The sequence below is a fragment of the Pyrus communis genome, chromosome 2 (genome assembly GCF_041283825.1).
Source record: "Pyrus communis isolate YQ-2024b chromosome 2, ASM4128382v1, whole genome shotgun sequence".
Taxonomy (NCBI): Eukaryota; Viridiplantae; Streptophyta; class Magnoliopsida; order Rosales; family Rosaceae; genus Pyrus; species Pyrus communis.
This window is the reverse complement of record NC_142566.1, coordinates 2,940,589-2,959,367: the sequence shown is the minus strand read 5'-3', so window position 1 is coordinate 2,959,367 and position 18,779 is coordinate 2,940,589. Positions and strand designations below refer to the sequence as shown.

General features: G+C 38.0%; 3 protein-coding genes across 15 annotated transcripts; 1 reads left to right on the top strand and 2 right to left on the bottom strand.

Annotated features, from left to right (window-relative positions):
• Positions 1–1,698: 1,698 nt before the first annotated feature.
• Positions 1,699–2,902, bottom strand: LOC137748669 (strigolactones hydrolase CXE15). The gene has a single exon (XM_068488837.2). The coding sequence runs from the start codon at positions 2,826–2,828 to the stop codon at positions 1,827–1,829; it is 1,002 nt and encodes a 333-aa protein (XP_068344938.1). The 5' UTR covers positions 2,829–2,902; the 3' UTR covers positions 1,699–1,826.
• A 5,203-nt stretch (positions 2,903–8,105) lies between these two features.
• On the top strand, positions 8,106–13,053 carry LOC137748721 (uncharacterized). 13 transcript variants are annotated; one of them, XR_015954181.1, is made up of 5 exons: positions 8,106–8,366; positions 10,656–10,706; positions 10,778–10,971; positions 11,056–11,139; positions 12,411–13,053. XR_015954181.1 is itself a non-coding variant. In XM_088681383.1 (5 exons), exons 1-4 carry the CDS (start codon positions 8,225–8,227, stop codon positions 11,119–11,121), a joined length of 372 nt encoding a protein of 123 aa, XP_088537509.1. In that variant the 5' UTR covers positions 8,106–8,224; the 3' UTR covers positions 11,122–11,139; positions 12,411–13,053. The 13 variants fall into 13 exon arrangements, 3 of the variants coding, with proteins under 3 accessions (XP_088537509.1, XP_088537512.1, XP_088537508.1); XR_015954183.1 differs by lacking the exon at positions 12,411–13,053 and adding an exon at positions 11,290–11,910; XM_088681383.1 differs by having other exon boundaries at positions 10,834–10,946.
• A 4,042-nt stretch (positions 13,054–17,095) lies between these two features.
• Positions 17,096–18,277, bottom strand: LOC137746592 (RING/U-box superfamily protein). Its single transcript, XM_068486605.2, has one exon. The coding sequence runs from the start codon at positions 18,065–18,067 to the stop codon at positions 17,543–17,545; it is 525 nt and encodes a 174-aa protein (XP_068342706.1). The 5' UTR covers positions 18,068–18,277; the 3' UTR covers positions 17,096–17,542.
• Between the last annotated feature and the right edge of the window lie 502 nt (positions 18,278–18,779).

Here is an 18,779-nt window from a genome sequence, read left to right as displayed (position 1 = left end):
TGTTTGTAATTTCCCATTCGGCTGATAATTTCTCTGAGGTGACTCGTACTTTCGGGAATCATCAACCACCTGCTTCAATGGGTGATGCACTGGTTGCTTGTTAGACTTCCCCAACTTCTTCATTCATCAAATTAAATGTCGATGCAAGCTGGAAAGCTTTGGGTGGTTTAGGCTACGCGGGGACGGTGGTGAGGGATGCTGCAGGAAATTTTCTTGCTGCTGCTCTCGTCAGAATCTTGGCTTCTAATGTTGGTCAAGCAAAAGCTTTGGCACTTTTTCATGGGTGTCAACTGGGTTTATCACTGGGATTCATATTTTTCATTATGGAATCGGATTCTCTTAAGTCGATCTCCAGCTCGACATACTCGTTGGAAAATGGCAACTGGGAGGCATATCCTACTCTGGCGAAGGTCAGGCGATTAGGGGGTTCCTTTAAAGACTGTCGCTGGTCTTGGGTTCCAAAATTAGCCAATATAGCGGTGGATTGGATGGTGTCAGAAAGGTTTCCGAAGATGAGCGATGCTTCATGGGTCGATAGACCTCCATCTTCGTTGGTCAATGTTTTGAACAAATATGGGTTACCTTATCCACCTTGATTTTGTTTAAGCAATGTAGGGGGCGACGCCTTAGCATTTGTTGCAGAGTCTTTCTACCTTGTACCCCTTATATTGCTCGATTTTTTGCAGTTCTTGTTGCTTGCCTCAATGTAGGCTTCTTGTGTTCTTTAGGCATCTTTGCCCTGGAATGATATTGCCCAGTTTACCGAAAAAAAAAAAACAAAACCAGGTACAAACAAACATAAAGGCAACGCAAATGGTCCCCTTCCCCCTTGTAAAAATTGATTGAAATTTACTAATTGAAAAACCTGGACCCTTAGAAAAAGTAGTTGTTGAACCGAGGGATTATGTGAGTAAAAAAAATATATTGTTGTTGAAGAGAGATTGTGTATCAGATGTGACAGTGATATGAACTAATTGAGACCGATAACTTAAATTGAACGATTTGAATTATTCAACTTGTGAGCTTCGAAGTGTGCAATCAGGAAAAAAAAAATTCTCAATCTCCAAATGTAGATGGTCCCCCGTCATGTATTCGTCCCTTTGTTACTCTACTTTCAAAATTCTCCAAACTTATGTTTTTATTTTCTTTCTAATTTACTGCGAGACCATTATTAACAAAAGAGATGATAAAATTTGAGAAAATGACCAATTTAGGAAATTTAAAGAATTATGTTAGTTTGTCCCCATGGTTACGGCTTTCCTATTCAAATCTATTGTTTTTTTATGTTCAAATCTTGTCCTCTTTTTAATGCGGAAGTTAGTGTAGAATATCGTTTAGGCTAGATTTAGGTGAAGAAAAATGCCCATATCTACTAGCGCTATGGGGATTTTCGAACCTCTGGGTTGGTTCAAAAAGAATAGTAGGTATAATGCTACAACAATAAGCACACACCACATTTCAACCTGTGAGACCAAGGTAAGAGAGAAAGGTCAAAGGCCACCAACTGAACATCCCCATTCAAAATACCAAGTTAGATATATACATGATGAATATGAACCACCATATGGATATGAATCATCATTTTAAGATTTTAATCTAAATTTGCATAAATTCATCGTGTTAAATAAGGGCTTGTAACAGGGAAAACAAAAAAAGAAGCAAAACGTTTTAGCAAAAAAAAAAAGAAGAAGCAAAACATAAGAAAATTGCAATTTTTATTTTCATTACGAAAGTTTATATATATTATACATTGGGCATGAAACAAACGACCTATATGTGGCCAAATATATATAGTAACGTTATTACCAATTACATGGTCGATTTTATTAATGGTTGTTGATGAAATTTTTTATCCCTGAAATTAGAGCCTCGGTTTGTTCAGCCGTTTGAGGATCCATATCCACCGCAATCTTGTTAAGATAAAAGCTATGACTCATTCCTGGACTAATCAGAAGCTCCACGTCCTTCTTAGCCCTCTTCATGGAGTCATAATATTCCATCTCTGTGTCTACTATCATGTCCATCTCAGCAATGCATAGAAGAAACGGCGGCAGCTTCAGAGTATCTAAAGACGGTGCTCCGGAGCCCATCGGACAAGTTATCCGATGGTCCTTAGTCGAACCCAATGGCAGAGCCAAGCTCAGAAACTTGTCCACCATGTCTAGGGTTAGCATAGGTGACTCTGGCTGCTCCAACTCCGACCTACTCCTCACTGATCGAACGAATCCCGGGTGGATAGGGATCCCACCTGCTAGCCTCAACGGACTCAAATCCACCTTCCCTGCTCGAGCGGCAACTTCATGCACGAGATTTCCACCCGAGCTGTCCCCTATGAGAAAGACACGGTTGAAGTCTGCGTGGCTGACTAGCCACTGCTCGTATGATTCGCCTTGTGCAACGGAGCGAAGCCAGAGCAGCGCAGAGAAGCCGTCGATGATTGGAGCGGGGAGACGGTGCTCGGGTGCGAGCCTTAAGTAGACAGAGATACAAATGGCTTTGACTGAGCGTGCGAGCTTGGTGTACATTTGGTAGTACATGTACCAATCAGCCTGGCTTATACAAAAGCCACCTCCATGGAGATGAAGGATTACAGGGAGCTTCAAAGAATCCTCGGGGTTTGTCTCTGGTAGATAAATTCGTAGCCGTAGGTTTTCGTTGACGCAAACATCTCGGGTGGCAACTCCATCGATGAATTCATCATGTGGTGCGACTGGCTCAGTCATGAACTGGACTTGAGGCGGTCCAGTCCATGTCCGGTCAACTGAGCCATCGGCGAACACTCTCAGCCAACCAGACACCTCATCGACAAGAACCTTCTGGCAGACCATGGTTGATATATATAGCTAGTCTAGATTACGTGATAATTCTTAGTAGTACTACAGGTAATGTCAGAGTATGTGGATATGAGACCCTGACACGACCCTTTATATAGGAGTTGGAAGCGTGTGGGAACTGAGAAGGTTGTTGGAAACTGCAAAGAAGGTTGTCGGAAACTGCAAAGAAGATTCAACGCGGTTCAGTTTTTCAAGAATGGTAATAAACTATGCAAATAAAAATAGTACGTCATCACCAACTCGATTAAAATAAAAGTTGACTTGATTGACGCTGATTAAATAAAAGAATCCGGATTTTGGCGGGATCCATTTTGTGGGGATTTTAAAGATCCGTTAATTATATTTGTTCGTCGTACATAATGGTATCGTTTGGTATGCAGACGGGACGGGACGGAACGGAATGGGACGGGACAGGACGGAACGGAACGGAGCGGGAGCAAAGATGCCCTCGGATGGAAACAAGGAGGAAGAAGGAGACGGAGAGGTTATAATTTTGTGTTCCACGGATGTGGAACGAGTCGTTCCAGGGGGTGAGGTGGAACGAAAATTCACCCAAAACTCGTCCCATGGAACAGCTCGTTCCACCCGTTTTAGGCGCACCAAACGTGGGACGGAACGCCTTGTCCCACTCTGTTCCGTCCCGTCCCACGTACCAAACGGTACCAATACGATCAGAAATTATTTTAAATATTTTTATTTAAAATTAATTACAAACAGTACCTGATAAAAATTAAACGCATAATGTATGATAAACGGACACAATTTACGAATTCTCATAATCCTCATCAAAAAGATCCCAGAGAGGATCTTGTTAGTAAATAAAAGTGTGTTCTTGGAATATTACATGTACCAATGGGCTGCATTCGCACTGCTTATGTGAGTGACACCATTAACTTGTGTACGCTAGGTTTATTATTCTGTATTTGTAGTTTTGTATTATATTTGAGGGTATACATACATTAAATTAGAGGAAAACTAATGAAAAGTTAAAAAAAATTATAGTTTTAATGAAAATGACAAATAGAGATATAGTGAGTAGTACCAGAAAAAAATGTAATTTTTCGTTAAAAGTAAACAGTAACGAAAATGTTTTGTTAAAACTTTATATATATATTCTCTAGGTTGATACTGTAATTACCAATTACGTAAACATAGGGTTAGGGTTAGGGTTAGGGTTAGTGGTTGTGATGTGATGTCTTTTGGATTGTATGTATAGGAAACTTTGACTGAGGTTTCGTAGTGTGATCGTCATGTTATATATAATTATGTATAGCCATAATTAGGGTTGTTAGTAAGCTTAGTTAGTAGAATAAATTAGGATTTAGGCTTTAATAAACCCTAGATAAAAGTTAATTGTTAGGCCTCATCACTGGAGAAAACTTGTTGCATGGATTAAGGGTTAAGGGTTAAGTGTACTTGTATTGTGCCTAAAACGATGTTATTTTGTGCTTTGAATTAATAGGAGTAGCTAAGTGAGCTTTTGTCATTACTCCAAAAAATCGTTATGTACTTTAAATATGTAAAATTCTAATAAAGAAAATATACGTGAATGCCTAATGATATTTTAATGAGTAATGATATTCTTATCATAATTTTATGTCACATTTCTTTACCATCTTAGGTAGCAGATGAGTTGAATGAGCTACATTATTTAATTTCGATCTTTTTATTAATTAAAATACTTAAATAATCCTAAGTGGAAGAATGAGACTCCTCGTATACCACAATCATCATTTAATTAACGAGAAATTTTTAGTTGTGACGGGAATACAGATGGTACACCACGTATTTTTATACAAGTGGTAGAAAATTTTAATTTTTAAGTTATTAATCTTTTAACACACATAACCCACCATTTCTATAGGGATACGTGGTGTACCACTTCGTGTGACGGTCACACTGACAAATCTCTCTTAACTAACAATCTTTTTATTAATTATTGATTAACATTTTGATTAAATGCTAATTAATTTAAATGATTTGATTGTCCAACTCATTTAACACCTAAAATGTGACATCCCGTCCCAGAAATATCGAAACGCACGTGTGAAATTACAATTTTACCCCTAGTTCGTTTCTTTGACATTATTGGTTGTTTGGTGTGGTGTGGCATGTGCTGGGCCACACACACACACACTCACACACTGTCTCTTTCTCTGTCTCTCTATCCCTTGCTCCTGTCTCTGTCCCGTGTCTCTTTCTCCCTTCCTGTTCACCTTAAAACGTACGGACAAACACACACTCACTCGAACGTTCACGGATCGAGGAAACCAAGGACACAGTTGAGCTCGTGAGGTTGAGGGGAACACAGCCATATCATTTTCAGGTGAGAACTCCGACGTTTTCACGTCGATTTCACAAACTCCGATTTGTGTACTGTTCATGCAAACATTAATCTAGCTTGTTTTTGGGATTTTGAAGCTCGTAGGTGTCTTAGTGAGGTCCTAAGGAGCATCGGAGTAGCTCGTTGGACGAAATTGGACGTCGGAATCGTGGGTTTCGAAGTTGGCCGGTTTTTGAGTTTTGAGACAGGTATGATCTCGTGAATTTTAGGCTTTAAAAGTAGTCTATCGTGATTCTACAAGTCCTAAGCTTCATTTTGGTTCAAGAATCATGAAAAATGGTTGAGAAACGAGTGAGAAAACACGATTTGAAATTTTTCCAGTTTTCCAGCACCGGAGTCTCGCGCGAAGAAGGTGACGGAATATTCCTGACGCCGTTGACGGAATCCGTTAGAAATAACGGAATATTCCTCACGACGTCAGTTGACGCCGTCCGTGTGCGCCGCACGTGCCTGCGCGTGGCCAGCGCGTGTGGCCGTGCCTTGGCCGGCGAGTGGGGGCGCGTGCGGCGGAGGAAAATTTTTCTAAAAATATGGTTGTGATCCTGAGGTTGTGTAGAGCACGTTGGTATATTCATTTGTCCAATTTGAGTAATGTATGAGAAGTTATTACGAAAGTTAGGTTATGTGCTTTAAAGTTAACGTTTTTATAGTTATTTCGCATATAGGTGATACCTATCCCGAGGACGAGCGTGGTCACTCGAGGCAGGGGGGCTACGACCCTTCCACATACCAGTGAGTGGGCTTTTGTTTTCCGTATATACCTATATACATTTATATTCCCAGAAATTGATTAAAAAGGGTTAATTACGTTATGCCATGCACCATATTATTATTGTTTATGCATCATCACATGCATTAGTAGTGGCATACATTTATATATGCGTATTGGGTGCCGTGGACGCACAGGTAAGTGCCAGGTAAGTGGTATGCATGTTTATATTCAGTAGTAGTTTGAGATGCTTAGAGAGCTCATAACCTGCACCCCCGGTGTTAGTGCTCCCGCCCAGAGTAAGGCACAGTCCTTCACGTGATGTTCACCTCCCGCACCACACGCTCAGCTTGGATCCAAGTTAGGTGCACAGTCCTGTCGTACAGACCACTTTAGGTGGTTCCGACTCGTAGGTGACCCGCGATTATTCGCACAATCTTCACGTAATCGTAGCACTAGAGCGTATATATATATTACACCCAGGCCTGTCGTACAGACCACTTTAGGTGGTTCCGACTCGTGGGCAGGTTCAGTTATTGAGTTTGAGATTTGAGCTCTATATGCAGCCGTACATGTCACGTTAGGTGACTCCGGCTGCCAGATGTTATGCTATTGATGTGATTTATACCTGAGCACTTGCATATCATTATGAGGCTTTGACATGGCACATTGTTGAGCATGATTGGCATACCCTTGAGCATGTTGGGCATATCTATACATACGTATATATGTTATTTTCTGGGAAGTATACAGGTTTTTACGGCGAGGGGTTAGAATGTATTTTTGCTAAATGGTTTTCAAAGAGCTTTGTTTTTGCCCACTCACGCTTTTGTTTTGCGCCCCTCCAGGTTCTAGTTGTTTAGCAGTTTCGGTGGTCTCCCAGAGGGTTCTTCCGGCTTTTCTGACAGATACTCACCAGCGTAGGGTCACCCTCGGGTGTACTTATGTCGCAACGTTTCTTTTGGACTGCTATAGACCTGCTCTGAATTGTGTCTCACTTATACTAGCACTTGTTTTAGTACCTTGTATGCTAGTTTCTAAATTATTCGTACTTTTATTACTACTTTATTAGCTTCCGCACGTGCACATGGCTACGTCACCTTCGTGTGACGGCCAGCACGCTCCGATCTCGGTCGGGGTGTGTCATAAAATGATAAAGAAATGTGGTATAAAATTATAGTAAGAATAGCATTATGGTATTTTAATATACTATTGCTCTCCGCACATCTTTTCTTTTCTTCTCTTTTATTTTTTATTTGCTTCCTTGGAATTTCTGATTTGTAGGAGAAAAGGTAAGACTCAAATTTCACACAAGCATTTATAGGTAAAACTTGTGAGTTTTTACTTGGCCCTCCTCACGCCCGTGAATGAAAAGAAGTCCTCCATTTGAAAGACTCAATTTTTTTAGTCAGCCCACCCAAAAAAAATTTCTTGACTCCGTCCTTGGTTCAAAATTTTCAATAATTTCTCTCCCACCCTTTGTCTCTCCCCGACTGTCCCTCCCAAAACAAAATCGTAGATTTTCTGCAATCTAAATCACCAACCCCTTGCTCTAAGTTGGGGTCGACGAAGCCACTCCCCACCCTTTTCCTAGCCTCTCTCTCCCTTCTTAACCCTCTGCCAACCCCTCCACCTCTAGTATTCCTTCCACTCCCTTCCCATTCACCCCGCTGCCTCGTGTCTCCCCTACCCTTTCTTAACTTCTGCAGCTCATTCTCTCCACTCCCTAACTCTTCCCCACCATTTTGTGAGTAGCTCTTTCATGGCTTGGAGCCTCTACTCATATTTGGGCCATGCTCGTTTCAAGTTCTCTTTCTTTATTTAGGCGAGATTCGTGGTTAGGGTAGGTTTTGTGGTTGCTGGTGGGTTGGTTCCACTTCCATCAGCTTGTTTCCATAGCGGTGACACCACTACAAGAAAACATGGATTAGGTGACGGAATTTTTTGTGGTGGGTGCAAATTCATCACATTTGGGTAAAATTGTTGACGCTTTTTTGAAAATCGTCACATTAAGATTTATGAAGGACACCAAAATATTTTGCATCACTTATACTTTTAGATTCGTCACAAATAAGTGAGCGAGAAAGTTTGCCACCCAATGAAATGTTAATATGTGACAAAATTTAACATTCATCACATAGCAAAAGAAAAGACCACCTGACCATTCCTCACATATAACCTTAAATTAAAAGAATTAAAAAATATTGAAAGTAATTATCAAAACCCCCAAATTGTAAAATCTATTTCATTTTGTTCTCACCCATCCCATCTTTAGCACACCTTCGTTCTACTCCTTCGCTTTCACTCCAACAACCAGCCACTTGGTGGTTACCAGTGATGGCAGCCACAACTTCTCCTTCATCTCCCTCCCTCAGCCACTCGCCCATCTGTTTTTCGTCACCGTCGAAGTGCTCGGGCATTCAAGCTCTGAAATCCCCAATACAGGGGGCTTTTCTGCATTTGTTCTCCAAAACTTTGGGTATGTTCTCAATTTCTAGATCCTATCTTTTTCCCTTTAACTTTTTGTTTAGTCTCAAATTTATGGTGTTTTTCTTAGATTTGTTTTCAATCACTGTAATTTTAAGTTATTTTAGGTAATGAGTTTGGTTGAGAATCTTGGTTAGGTTTGTAATTTTTTTTCTTGGTTGCCTGGGTTTGAGGATGATTAATCCACTTTCTGAATTTTAATTACTTTGAACTTTGATTTTTGGGAAACTGCAATTTCAAAAATCCAGACATGATTATATCTCCATAATTTCTATGATAGAATGTTCGCAAAAAGATTCACATGTACTGCCTGATTAGATTATTTGTCCTGAATCCTGAGGTAAATCTATAAATGTGGACATTTTGCTTAGACGGAATAGCTTCCACCTCAATGCTTCAATCATGTTTTGTGTCCTTAAATCCAAGAAAATTGACTAAACTAAAATAAACTCTCCCAGTCATTTAGCATAGGTGGTGAGATGAGGACCAGAGGAATTTTGGTCAGTTTCTGGTCCACCAATTTTAAAACAGCCACATAGCCCCAAGAAAATAGACAACAAGTGGTTTCCAGCAAGCTGCCATTTTCACATCCAAACTTGTTTTCCCACCTTACAAATATTCATTCGAACTTTAATTTGATGTACTGAACCCCTCACGCATTTTGTTCGACAAGCCTAAGACTTAAGTCATAAGTTGCTAAATCTCATAAACATACAGCATCTTTAGCAGCTTTAGCTTTACCGCATCAGCACAGATCCTAAAGTCTAAAAATGAAACAAACTAGTATTAGAATGTGCCTCTCATCATTTCTAGCCCATCATCATCACAAACGTTTAAACTGACTAGAATAGGGGAAAAGGAAAAAAGAAACACTTAAAAAGATCTCTACTATTGACAAAGGATATGAATATAGCCAAGGTCTTGGGAGAATATTCTTCTGGATATAAAAGAATAAAGTAACTATGAACGGTCAAGCCTTCTATCTTAAAATTCTACGGGCTGACTACTAAGTGTGTCATATCCTGGCCCGGGGCGGATCACTTCCCGGGCCCGTTCCACCATCGTAGCACGATATTGTCCACTTTGGGCTTATCATTCCCTCACGGTTTTGTTTTTGGGAACTCACGAGCAACTTCCCAGTGGGTCACTCATCATGGGATTGCTCTAGCCCCCTTCTCGCTTAACTTTGGAGTTCCTACGGAACCCGAAGCCAATGAGCTCCCAAAAGGGCTCGTGCTAGGTAGAGATGGAAATATACATTTAAGGATCACTCTCTTGGGCGATGTGGGATGTCACAATAGCGGGCCTGGGAAGTGATCCACCCCAAGCCGGGATGTGACAAAGTGTGTACATACTATCCAGCACAATAATACACGTCAAAAACTCTAATGGAAACTGAGCACGTAGAGATCTGTCTTATGTTCTTAACATTCAATTGCAACATAGTGAACTGAGATAACCCCTCTTTTTATAGGACCACATACAGAGAATAACGGGTAGAAAGTAACCCCTCTTTTTATGGGACCAAATACAGAGAATAACGGGTAGAAAGTAACATTAAGGGAGAGGAGGAAAAACAAATGGTAAGCACTACTAGTCAAAATTTAGTTGGCACAACTGACTTACTTGTTTACATCTGGGTGAAAAATTCTTGCAAGCTTCCGATAAGCTGAAAAGTGAGAAGTATACAGTAGAAAAATTAGAAGATGATAATCCAGAAGAAGAAAAAACAATACCCAAGAAAAACCAAAAAAGCACAAACCATGATTTATTCAACGCTTCAAGCCACTCATTATAAGTTGTTCGATCTTTCAAGCACACAAACATCACACTAGATGCTTTATGTATCCAAGGAGTGATAAAAGCTTAATTTTATTTGCTGACTTGTATAAATACCAAAGCATTTCACATGTTGCACCACATCAAGCAATACCCTTGTGTAATTGATTGTGAGTCTTTTCATTTTTTGTCCATTATTATTCTATTTCTATATAATCTTTTTAATTTCAAGCTTGATAACACAAGTCACTTCAAGTAACTTATAACTTTCAAGTGCTTGGTGATGGTGAATTTTTATTTTAAAGTATGTCATATATTATCCCTCTAGTTTGTGTTCGTGTTCTTGTCTATGCTAAATGTAATATAAGCTTTTTAAATAATTGAGTTTGCATATTTGGTATTTTTAATTTTGAGTTGGCTTCAGTGGAGGCCATTTGGACTAAGTTGGGAATGCTCATTTTTTGTTTTCTGAATTCCTGAACGAGATCATCAATTTAAGCAGTTTTCCTTTTCTACTACACTGTGATGGCATGCGTATTCACACGAGAACAAGGTAAACTTGTAATCAACTATTGAAAGTTCCTTCATCATTAACTGGTTAGATTCTAATCCCAGCCTCTGTAGAAATGTTTAGCAATGGCACACATTCAATTTGGTGATTTGGATACATTTTTCACTAGCGTGTTTAGAGGGCCTTTATTTATCTTTTACAAAAGAGTACTTGTATAGAAAGAGCTTGAGAGGCAAACGCGGCCTACCCTATGAGAAGAAGCGCAAGATCAAAGAAGCTCTCGAAAGTTTCCTATCTCTAGATACATGTGTGTGTACTTTGTTTCTTATTTGAAATTTGGTTTTGGAGTCATTCGATTCGTAACAATTTTGGGACATCTTTTTCTTTGCAGAGGGGAAACCAATACCCACCGAGCTTCGGAATGAGGAGGCTGCTCTTTGTTAAGAGCTCGATTTAGAGGACCAAAATACTACCGGTACGGGGGTTTATAGTGTTTAGCCTTCATTAGTAGTGATATCAATTTGATCTTTATAAAAGTTGAATGCTTTAAAATGACAGTGAATAAGTAGTTAATGGTATGAAACTAGATATATTTTTCTTGTTAATTAATGGAATTTTAATCTAGGATGTTTTCAAGCAAAATTCATATATTCGTAAGAAAAAAATTAAAGTATTACCACAAGGGGGCAAAACCATTTCATCCAACTTGCAAGGAAGGCTCACAAGGTAATGAAATTAAAGCACATATAAAACTCATTATGTAATTTAGATAGGCTCGTTTGTTATGTTTCGTTCTTCTTACTGTAACTATTTCTTCAATTCTTATTTTCTTCTCTTTTGTTAATGTTATTCAAATTCTCAATGCACTTGCTATTGTCTAGACAAACATACACCAATGTTTCCTTCTCTTTTATTATGTAAGGATAAGATGAAGAAAAAAAGGATGGAATTAAAGGAGAAAATATTCAAGATGCACCTGAGGTAGTGATGGTGATCTTTCAAATGACAATAATACTTGTGCTAAACTGAAGACCATGATATGGTTGATGACTTATGTATTTTGTTGTTGGTTTCAAACATGCACATGGTATACCTGTTTTACTACCAACTCAGGGGCTTAGAATCTTGTTAGCATCTCAATATGTCTAGAGGTGTTAGGATGCTTATGTTAGCTTTTGGGATATACATTTGGTGTATGTATTGGATGTTACCTAACTTATTGATCAATGAAATGTGATTAACCAAAGTATTACCTCATATTTATTATGAATGCTAATTCTGGATGACGAAGCAGGGTACAAATTGTTCCTAATAGGTATATGAATTTGACATATGTGACACAAATTGCGTCACATGCTAAAGGAATATGTGACGCTTTCAATCTCACTTATCCTCAGCCTTATCATTCTACGATTAGATTGCATGATGATAAATTCCTCACTTATACATTTGTTATGTGACAAACTTATAGGTCACTAACTTTTATGTTTTGTGATGCTTATTTCGTCACACGTAAAGTTATTAAGTGACGAATGCGGAATCACTAATACTAAAAATATTTGGCGAATTAAAAAATTCATCACTAAACTATAGGTGATGCTATATGGGTGACGTGCATAGTGATGTTGGATTTTCTCACATATAATCAAATGTGACGAATTTTCATGTTTATATGACAAATGTCTGTCGCCACCTAAGCCATGTTTTCTTATAGTGCATTCTCCTCGATCGATTTGGTGGTTGCAGCCTTGCACCCGCATATCCAGCTTACCCATTGCCTTGGGCATTCAAATCTAATGGCACTACTACCTTGTGCAACCACATCAAATGACTTCGCCCTTGTGTAACCTGATTTACTCATGGATGTAGTGGAGCTCACTCGTGTGGTGAAGGTGTTGTCTTGGTTAGTGTCCTAGTCGCTGAGATAAGCTGACTGATGGCCACTTGCTCAGAGTAATGTGTAGTTCGTTTGTAGCCTCGCCCTACGAGTGCTGTGTTTACAATGACTGGATGTTGACTTTTCTTTAAGTGATGAGTTTGTGGTCTAGTCTTTCAACAATGACTTTATGTGGTCTAGCTTGAGATGATTTTATGTGGCCTCGTACTTCTACAATGACCAATGTGATCGTTGATATAGATTTGTTGTGTCTATCATGTTATTGTGACAAATTTGTACTGGTGATGTTTTGTAGGGTAGGGTTGTGCTTTTGGTCGGATAGGGATTTATTGTAATTTGCTTGATTGCACAACACTCTAGATCAATTTTTTGGTCACTAAAGTTATGTGCCAAATTGAAAACCTTTGTAATCTTTGTGAAGTTCAATGAAATACCACTCTCCATTGCTTCTTGTAAAAACAAAGTAAATATGCCAGCATGGTATTTTGAACCTTTACATTTACGTTTTTATGCCTTTCTCTGATTATTTAACAGCGTTTTGGGACGCATTTGTGCGTACAATTTTTCTCGTCAATTAACCTTTGAATTTTTGCGGTCCTTTTTAATGTTTCTGCCAATTGAAAAGCATGCACCAAGTTTATTTTTTTAGGACTGACCGGTTTCTTTACATTGCATATGCATGTCTACTAATCCTAAGATCATGCTAGGAAGTTAATTACTCCCTGGATAGTACTCTCAAGTTTTGAATCTATGTATTATTTCTTCTTTGGTTATCCAACGTATATTATCGTCATTTGCTTTGGTCTTCGCCTTAATTTTTCTTGTATTAAGTTTAATAGTACTGATGGTTTGTCTCAAAAAAATTATGGTCAAGCCACTTGTGAGGAAGTTTTTCAAAATTGGCATGTACAAAGTCAAACGTGTATGTATATAACGACACATTTACACAAAAAGATACGAGATAAATTGGTTTCGAACTCGTCATTCTCAAGAATTGAATCTAAGTTCACTCACTTACAAGTAAATAAGAATATATTAAGCCATAACAGTAAGTGACAATACATATATGGGTATTAAATTGTTTGATTGTTAAATTTAGCTTCATGAATTATAGAAACAAAAAGAAAATTGAAGCTTAAACAGCATTGAGTACTGATTTAAAAACAAACAAAAAAAAAAAAAAAAAAAAAACTGCATTGACTGAAAATCATGTCTCCAATTCATGAAATGTCTATTTAACACAATGGATATTTATTCCTACAATTATTATAAAAGAATACCTAGGATATCAGAAGATATTTCCATTTGACTACAGAACCCATCGAGCCTACTTGTAACGTCACTTTTTGTGGAAACCCAAATTTTCTGAATCCAGCCAAGGCAGCCACCATCCAACTTTTCCAATGTTTTAACTGCTAGGAAGGTCATCGGAATTTGAGAAGAAGTTGAGAAGATGACTAATATTTCTATGTATCGACTCTGAAAACCATAGATTTTCTGGAATATATATTGAATATATATATATATTAGTGACGGTAGACCACGAGAAAGAGCCCACCAAAACCGAGGCATGTTGCAAATGCTGACAAAATATGAGTACGGTTGCAGATCAAATTAGATGTCATCAATAAGAAATAAGCACGTTAATCGATACTTAATTAATAATTTAATTATCTACAACCACATCATTTCGTTTGCAATTTTGATTTAAAAGATTTGGTCTACCTAGCATTACTCAAAAAATATATAAGAAAATGAAATCATTGCAAATATGGTTGTTTGGTGCCTTGCCTCCAAATATGGTTGTTGTGTTCGCTTACTTTATATCTTACCTCACTTACTTTATTTTCAAGTGATATTAGAGACTATGCGACTGAAGTTTATTTTGTAAACCACATGATGTGATTGTTGATAATTAAGTTTTATTTTTAAATCATTAAATAAAAAATTCAGATATCAACTGTCACATCATGTGGTCTACAAACATAGTCTAAAGACATGACCTCCCTAACATTTTCCTTTTTTTTTTTTTCATTTATCTTAGAATCAATAATTAACAAACTTAAAATCTTAGCGGTCATCCGAAAACCATTTCGTTTTCACTTTTTACATTCTTTCATTTGATAACTATTTTCATTTTTCAACTAAAATACAGAAACAACTTTATTGAAATTTCAGTTAATAATCAAACAAGTTTTCAATTAAAAATAATAATAAGTAAAAATAAAAAAATTGAAAATAAAATGGTTTCTCATAACCTGTTAAAATAGAGTATGAAAATGTTTTATGACGAAAAGGGTTTGTTATTTGTTATAGACAAAAGGATAGTGCTCCAAGTTAATATAGTCGTGATATTATCTTAATCTAAAACTATTGAAAACAAAATTGTGAGTTTGAGCACTAATCATTGCAAATTTCCATGCATTTGTTATGTAGCTTCCTACCTCCATACGAAGAAAAAACGCACATTTTTATAGATGTAAGGTAGTGGTGGGCTTTAAATTAAGGGTGATGGGATATGCGGTCATTTTTGTGTCTGGATCCGCACAAATACGTAACCGAATACCCAATTTCATAATTATTTCAATAAGAGAACCTCTCCAGCTAATAAGAGATTGCCAACTCCAGAAGAGATCCAAGCAAACAAAGAACGGGAACAATGACACTCACGTTGATTGGGGACAACAACGGGGGACTCCCTTGTAGAAAAGGACGCTCCAATTTTTCACACTCAAGAGATCCTTGTGTCAACATTTCAGAGTCATGTTGATATTGTCTTGGCTTAACCACATGTATTGTCTAATAAGTGTTAGATTTTATCTCAAAGGATCTCAGTGTAATTAGGAATGCAACCCCTAATGTGAGATCGCATTCTTCAACATCTTGATCTCTTAATCCCTATTTAAATCCACTAGTAGCGATTATATTTAAACCAGCATTGTATTATGTAAATACATTATCTAAACCTAAATGAGAATTGCTCTAACACGATATCTAGCCTTAACAGTCTCAGAGCTGTTATTTCCAGGCTAGTCAGTGCTTTGTCAAATGTTCGTTGGGCTAGTTAGTGCCTTCTTACTCAAGCTTTTGTTGCGCCTTTTGCTGAATTTGTCTGTATGCATACTTGGACAAGTCTTTTCTAGAGCCTTTTATAGCTTCTTTATTTGTTTGTAGTAAATTTTCCAAAGAAAAGGACAGACAACGATGAAAAAAAAGGCAAACATGAAAAAGTGAAGTTTCCAAAAAGAATTCATTTACTACAAACAAAAAATCCTTATCTAATATTTCTTTCTTTGTGCGTTCACTCCATTGGCCAAAACAAAGTGAAAGATGTATTCCTGTTAGCAAATTCAAAATTATACTCTTAATCATATTTATCGAGAAGTGAATATGGTGGCTGTCAAGGACATATCAACATAAGGACCAAAATGGTCCTGGGATCATCCGAAGGCTGGAAAACATGCATGTGAAGGTCCAGGGAATCTTCAAATCAACAACACTTGATAGAGTTTGGCAGGAATTGGCAGCTTGCATCAACAACACTTGATAGAGTTCGACTTTCATATGCTCTCGATAACACTAAGCAAATTGCTTCGGCATATGGTCGATATATGTTGACATGTACGCAACATAACTCAACTGACAACAAGTCCACTAATTAGTCAACGAATTGCCCCAGTTAAGGACCTGAAATTTTTTTGCACACTTTGTGCGCTGTTTTTGTGTAAAAAATTTGGACTTCTAACACTGTGACCCCCAAGGTTTGAATCCAAGATCAACCTTTGACGGCAAATGATTTGCTTGTTTAGTTCATAATCACGATCATCCATCTTGTATACTAATTTTTCAATCTTGCCTAGGTTAAAGTTTGATTTGTATGATTTAGAATCCATCAAAGACATTCTTTGTGATGTTATTTCAGTTTTCTAAATAATCCAAAACAATACAACGTGAAAAACTGTTGTGCTCAAATGTTCAATGGAATTGGACCCATTATGGACTTTTGAATCCGGAGCCCAAAGATCCATAAATTTGGAACACACAAATTGAATCTAACAATTTTCATTAACTCATTCTGCTAGCCCACTTCACACAAACCAACGACTCATATTTCTTTTTCACATAATTGTGCAGTTCAAATTTGTGGATTCCTAAGCTCCGGACACTAAGGTCCAAAGTGGGTCCAATTCCATGTTCAGTGAGCCCATCATTTCTAATCCTCTTAGCTAAAAGAAATGAGAATCAACAGAGTACCAAGAACGTATAATTAAATATTTTTAACCAACACGACTATAAATCTTCTGCACATAGTAGAAGTGCCAAATCAACTTATTGGGTTGTTAATGGGTACTCGTTAAGACTTGTTTAATTTGATATTATCAGAATGTAGTGGTGAGATTGATAGAAATGATAATGATGTAATGTGAAATCAAATTAAATACGCCTTAATGGGTATCTATTAGCAATCTAATGAGTTAATTTGACACCCCATAACATATAGCGTCAACGTATACAACTGCGGGCAGAGCAGACCAACTGTCTAACAAAAGTAGATTAAGTAGATAGATAAAGAGAGTAGTTGACATCAAACAAAAATTTAGGTAAGTAATTCAAGCGCAATCTACGGCAATCTAACTACTTTGTATTCAATGTGAACAATCAAAGTCATCTAACCTCCAACATGAACGTAAATGCAAATCAAGATGGACCAACTAATACTATATACTACCCATGTGCTCCTTCCGTCGTGGACGAAAGATTGTCACTTGTAAAAATCCGCAACTTAAAAAATAAATAAAAATTCGTGTAGCAACTTCTTCTACTAACACTAATCTACTCTAAGAACAAGAACAGGAGAAAGTTTGAATCCGGATCACACGGTGATTTGAAGATGAATACCTTAACTCGCCATTGAAAGTAAATTAGAAAAAAACCCCAAGATTTTAATCAAGAAAGAAGATGAAAATAATCAGAATCAGAATCACCTGGCATTGAAAGCCAGTGGCACCAAATCGGACAGAGGGCTTGGACCGGCCGACGGAGCCGGAGAATTTCTACAAACCGGACACGTGGCGCTCATGCGAAGCCACTCATCGACGCATTCTGCATGGAAACAATGGTGGCAGTCCGGAATGCACCGTACTTGATCCTTGGGCTTGTACTCGGACAAGCAAATGGAGCACACCGCGTCGTTGCGCTGAGGGAGCCGCCGGCTTTCGCCGAGTACCAACTTTGGGTACGAGTCAATGGTGGGGTCGTCGAGGCCCGTGAGGACCACCACAGGCACCGTTGAGTTGCTTGTGGTGGAGAAGCGGCGGTTGCCGTCTTCGTAGTAGTTAGAAGTGGCATCGCCCGTGTGGCCTCTGCCGGTTGAGCCTTTAACTTTAACGCAGGCGTAAGAAGCGAGCATAATGGCGGAGATGAGGACGAGGATGCTGACGGCAATGGCTATGCCGTAGCCGACGCCGACACCAGGGGCTGATGCAGGTGACTCCGCCGTGAACATGAGAGAGAGATGTATAATTACGTAAAAGTGTATGAAAGGTGAGATTTGAAGAGGGCAGGGAGGAAGGAGGGTTTATAGGTGTGTGTTGAGAATTAGGTAGAGACAGTGGTGTCTGAAAGCCCGCCGGGGTCCGCGGGAAAAAATTAAATTGATTCCACCTTTGTAGTTTGTGTATTTATTGGGATTTATAGTGTCACCCAACTTTGGCTTTTAGATTGGAAACCGCAGTCACATGCCACTAGCCTTGAAGTGCTCTGGGTTTTATTAAGAGTTTTAAGTTATCCCACGTATAAAAAGTACAAAGCATACGGAGTCAAATTTGATTTGATGATGGGATTGCTGGAATATTATAAATATTACAATAACTATTTCACGTCAAATTTATATTCATATTTATATTAGAATTAATCTCAGTTTATTACTTTAAATTTTTTTAGTTTTCAACATTTTATACAATCAAGTTTCTTTTATCTCAATCTATTACCTAAAGTCATAATTTTGAGTCACTTTCATGCATTCGTTAAGTTTTTCGTCAAAATCTCCGTGAATTGACGATATGGCACCCACATGGACAATGACTAGGCACTATGTCTCAATTTAGGATCCACGTGGATATTAAATTATTAAAAATTTAAAAAAAAAATTGAAATTGAGGGGTAAATCTCAGTTTACTATCTTGAAGTTTCTTGGTTTTCAATATTTCATACATTAA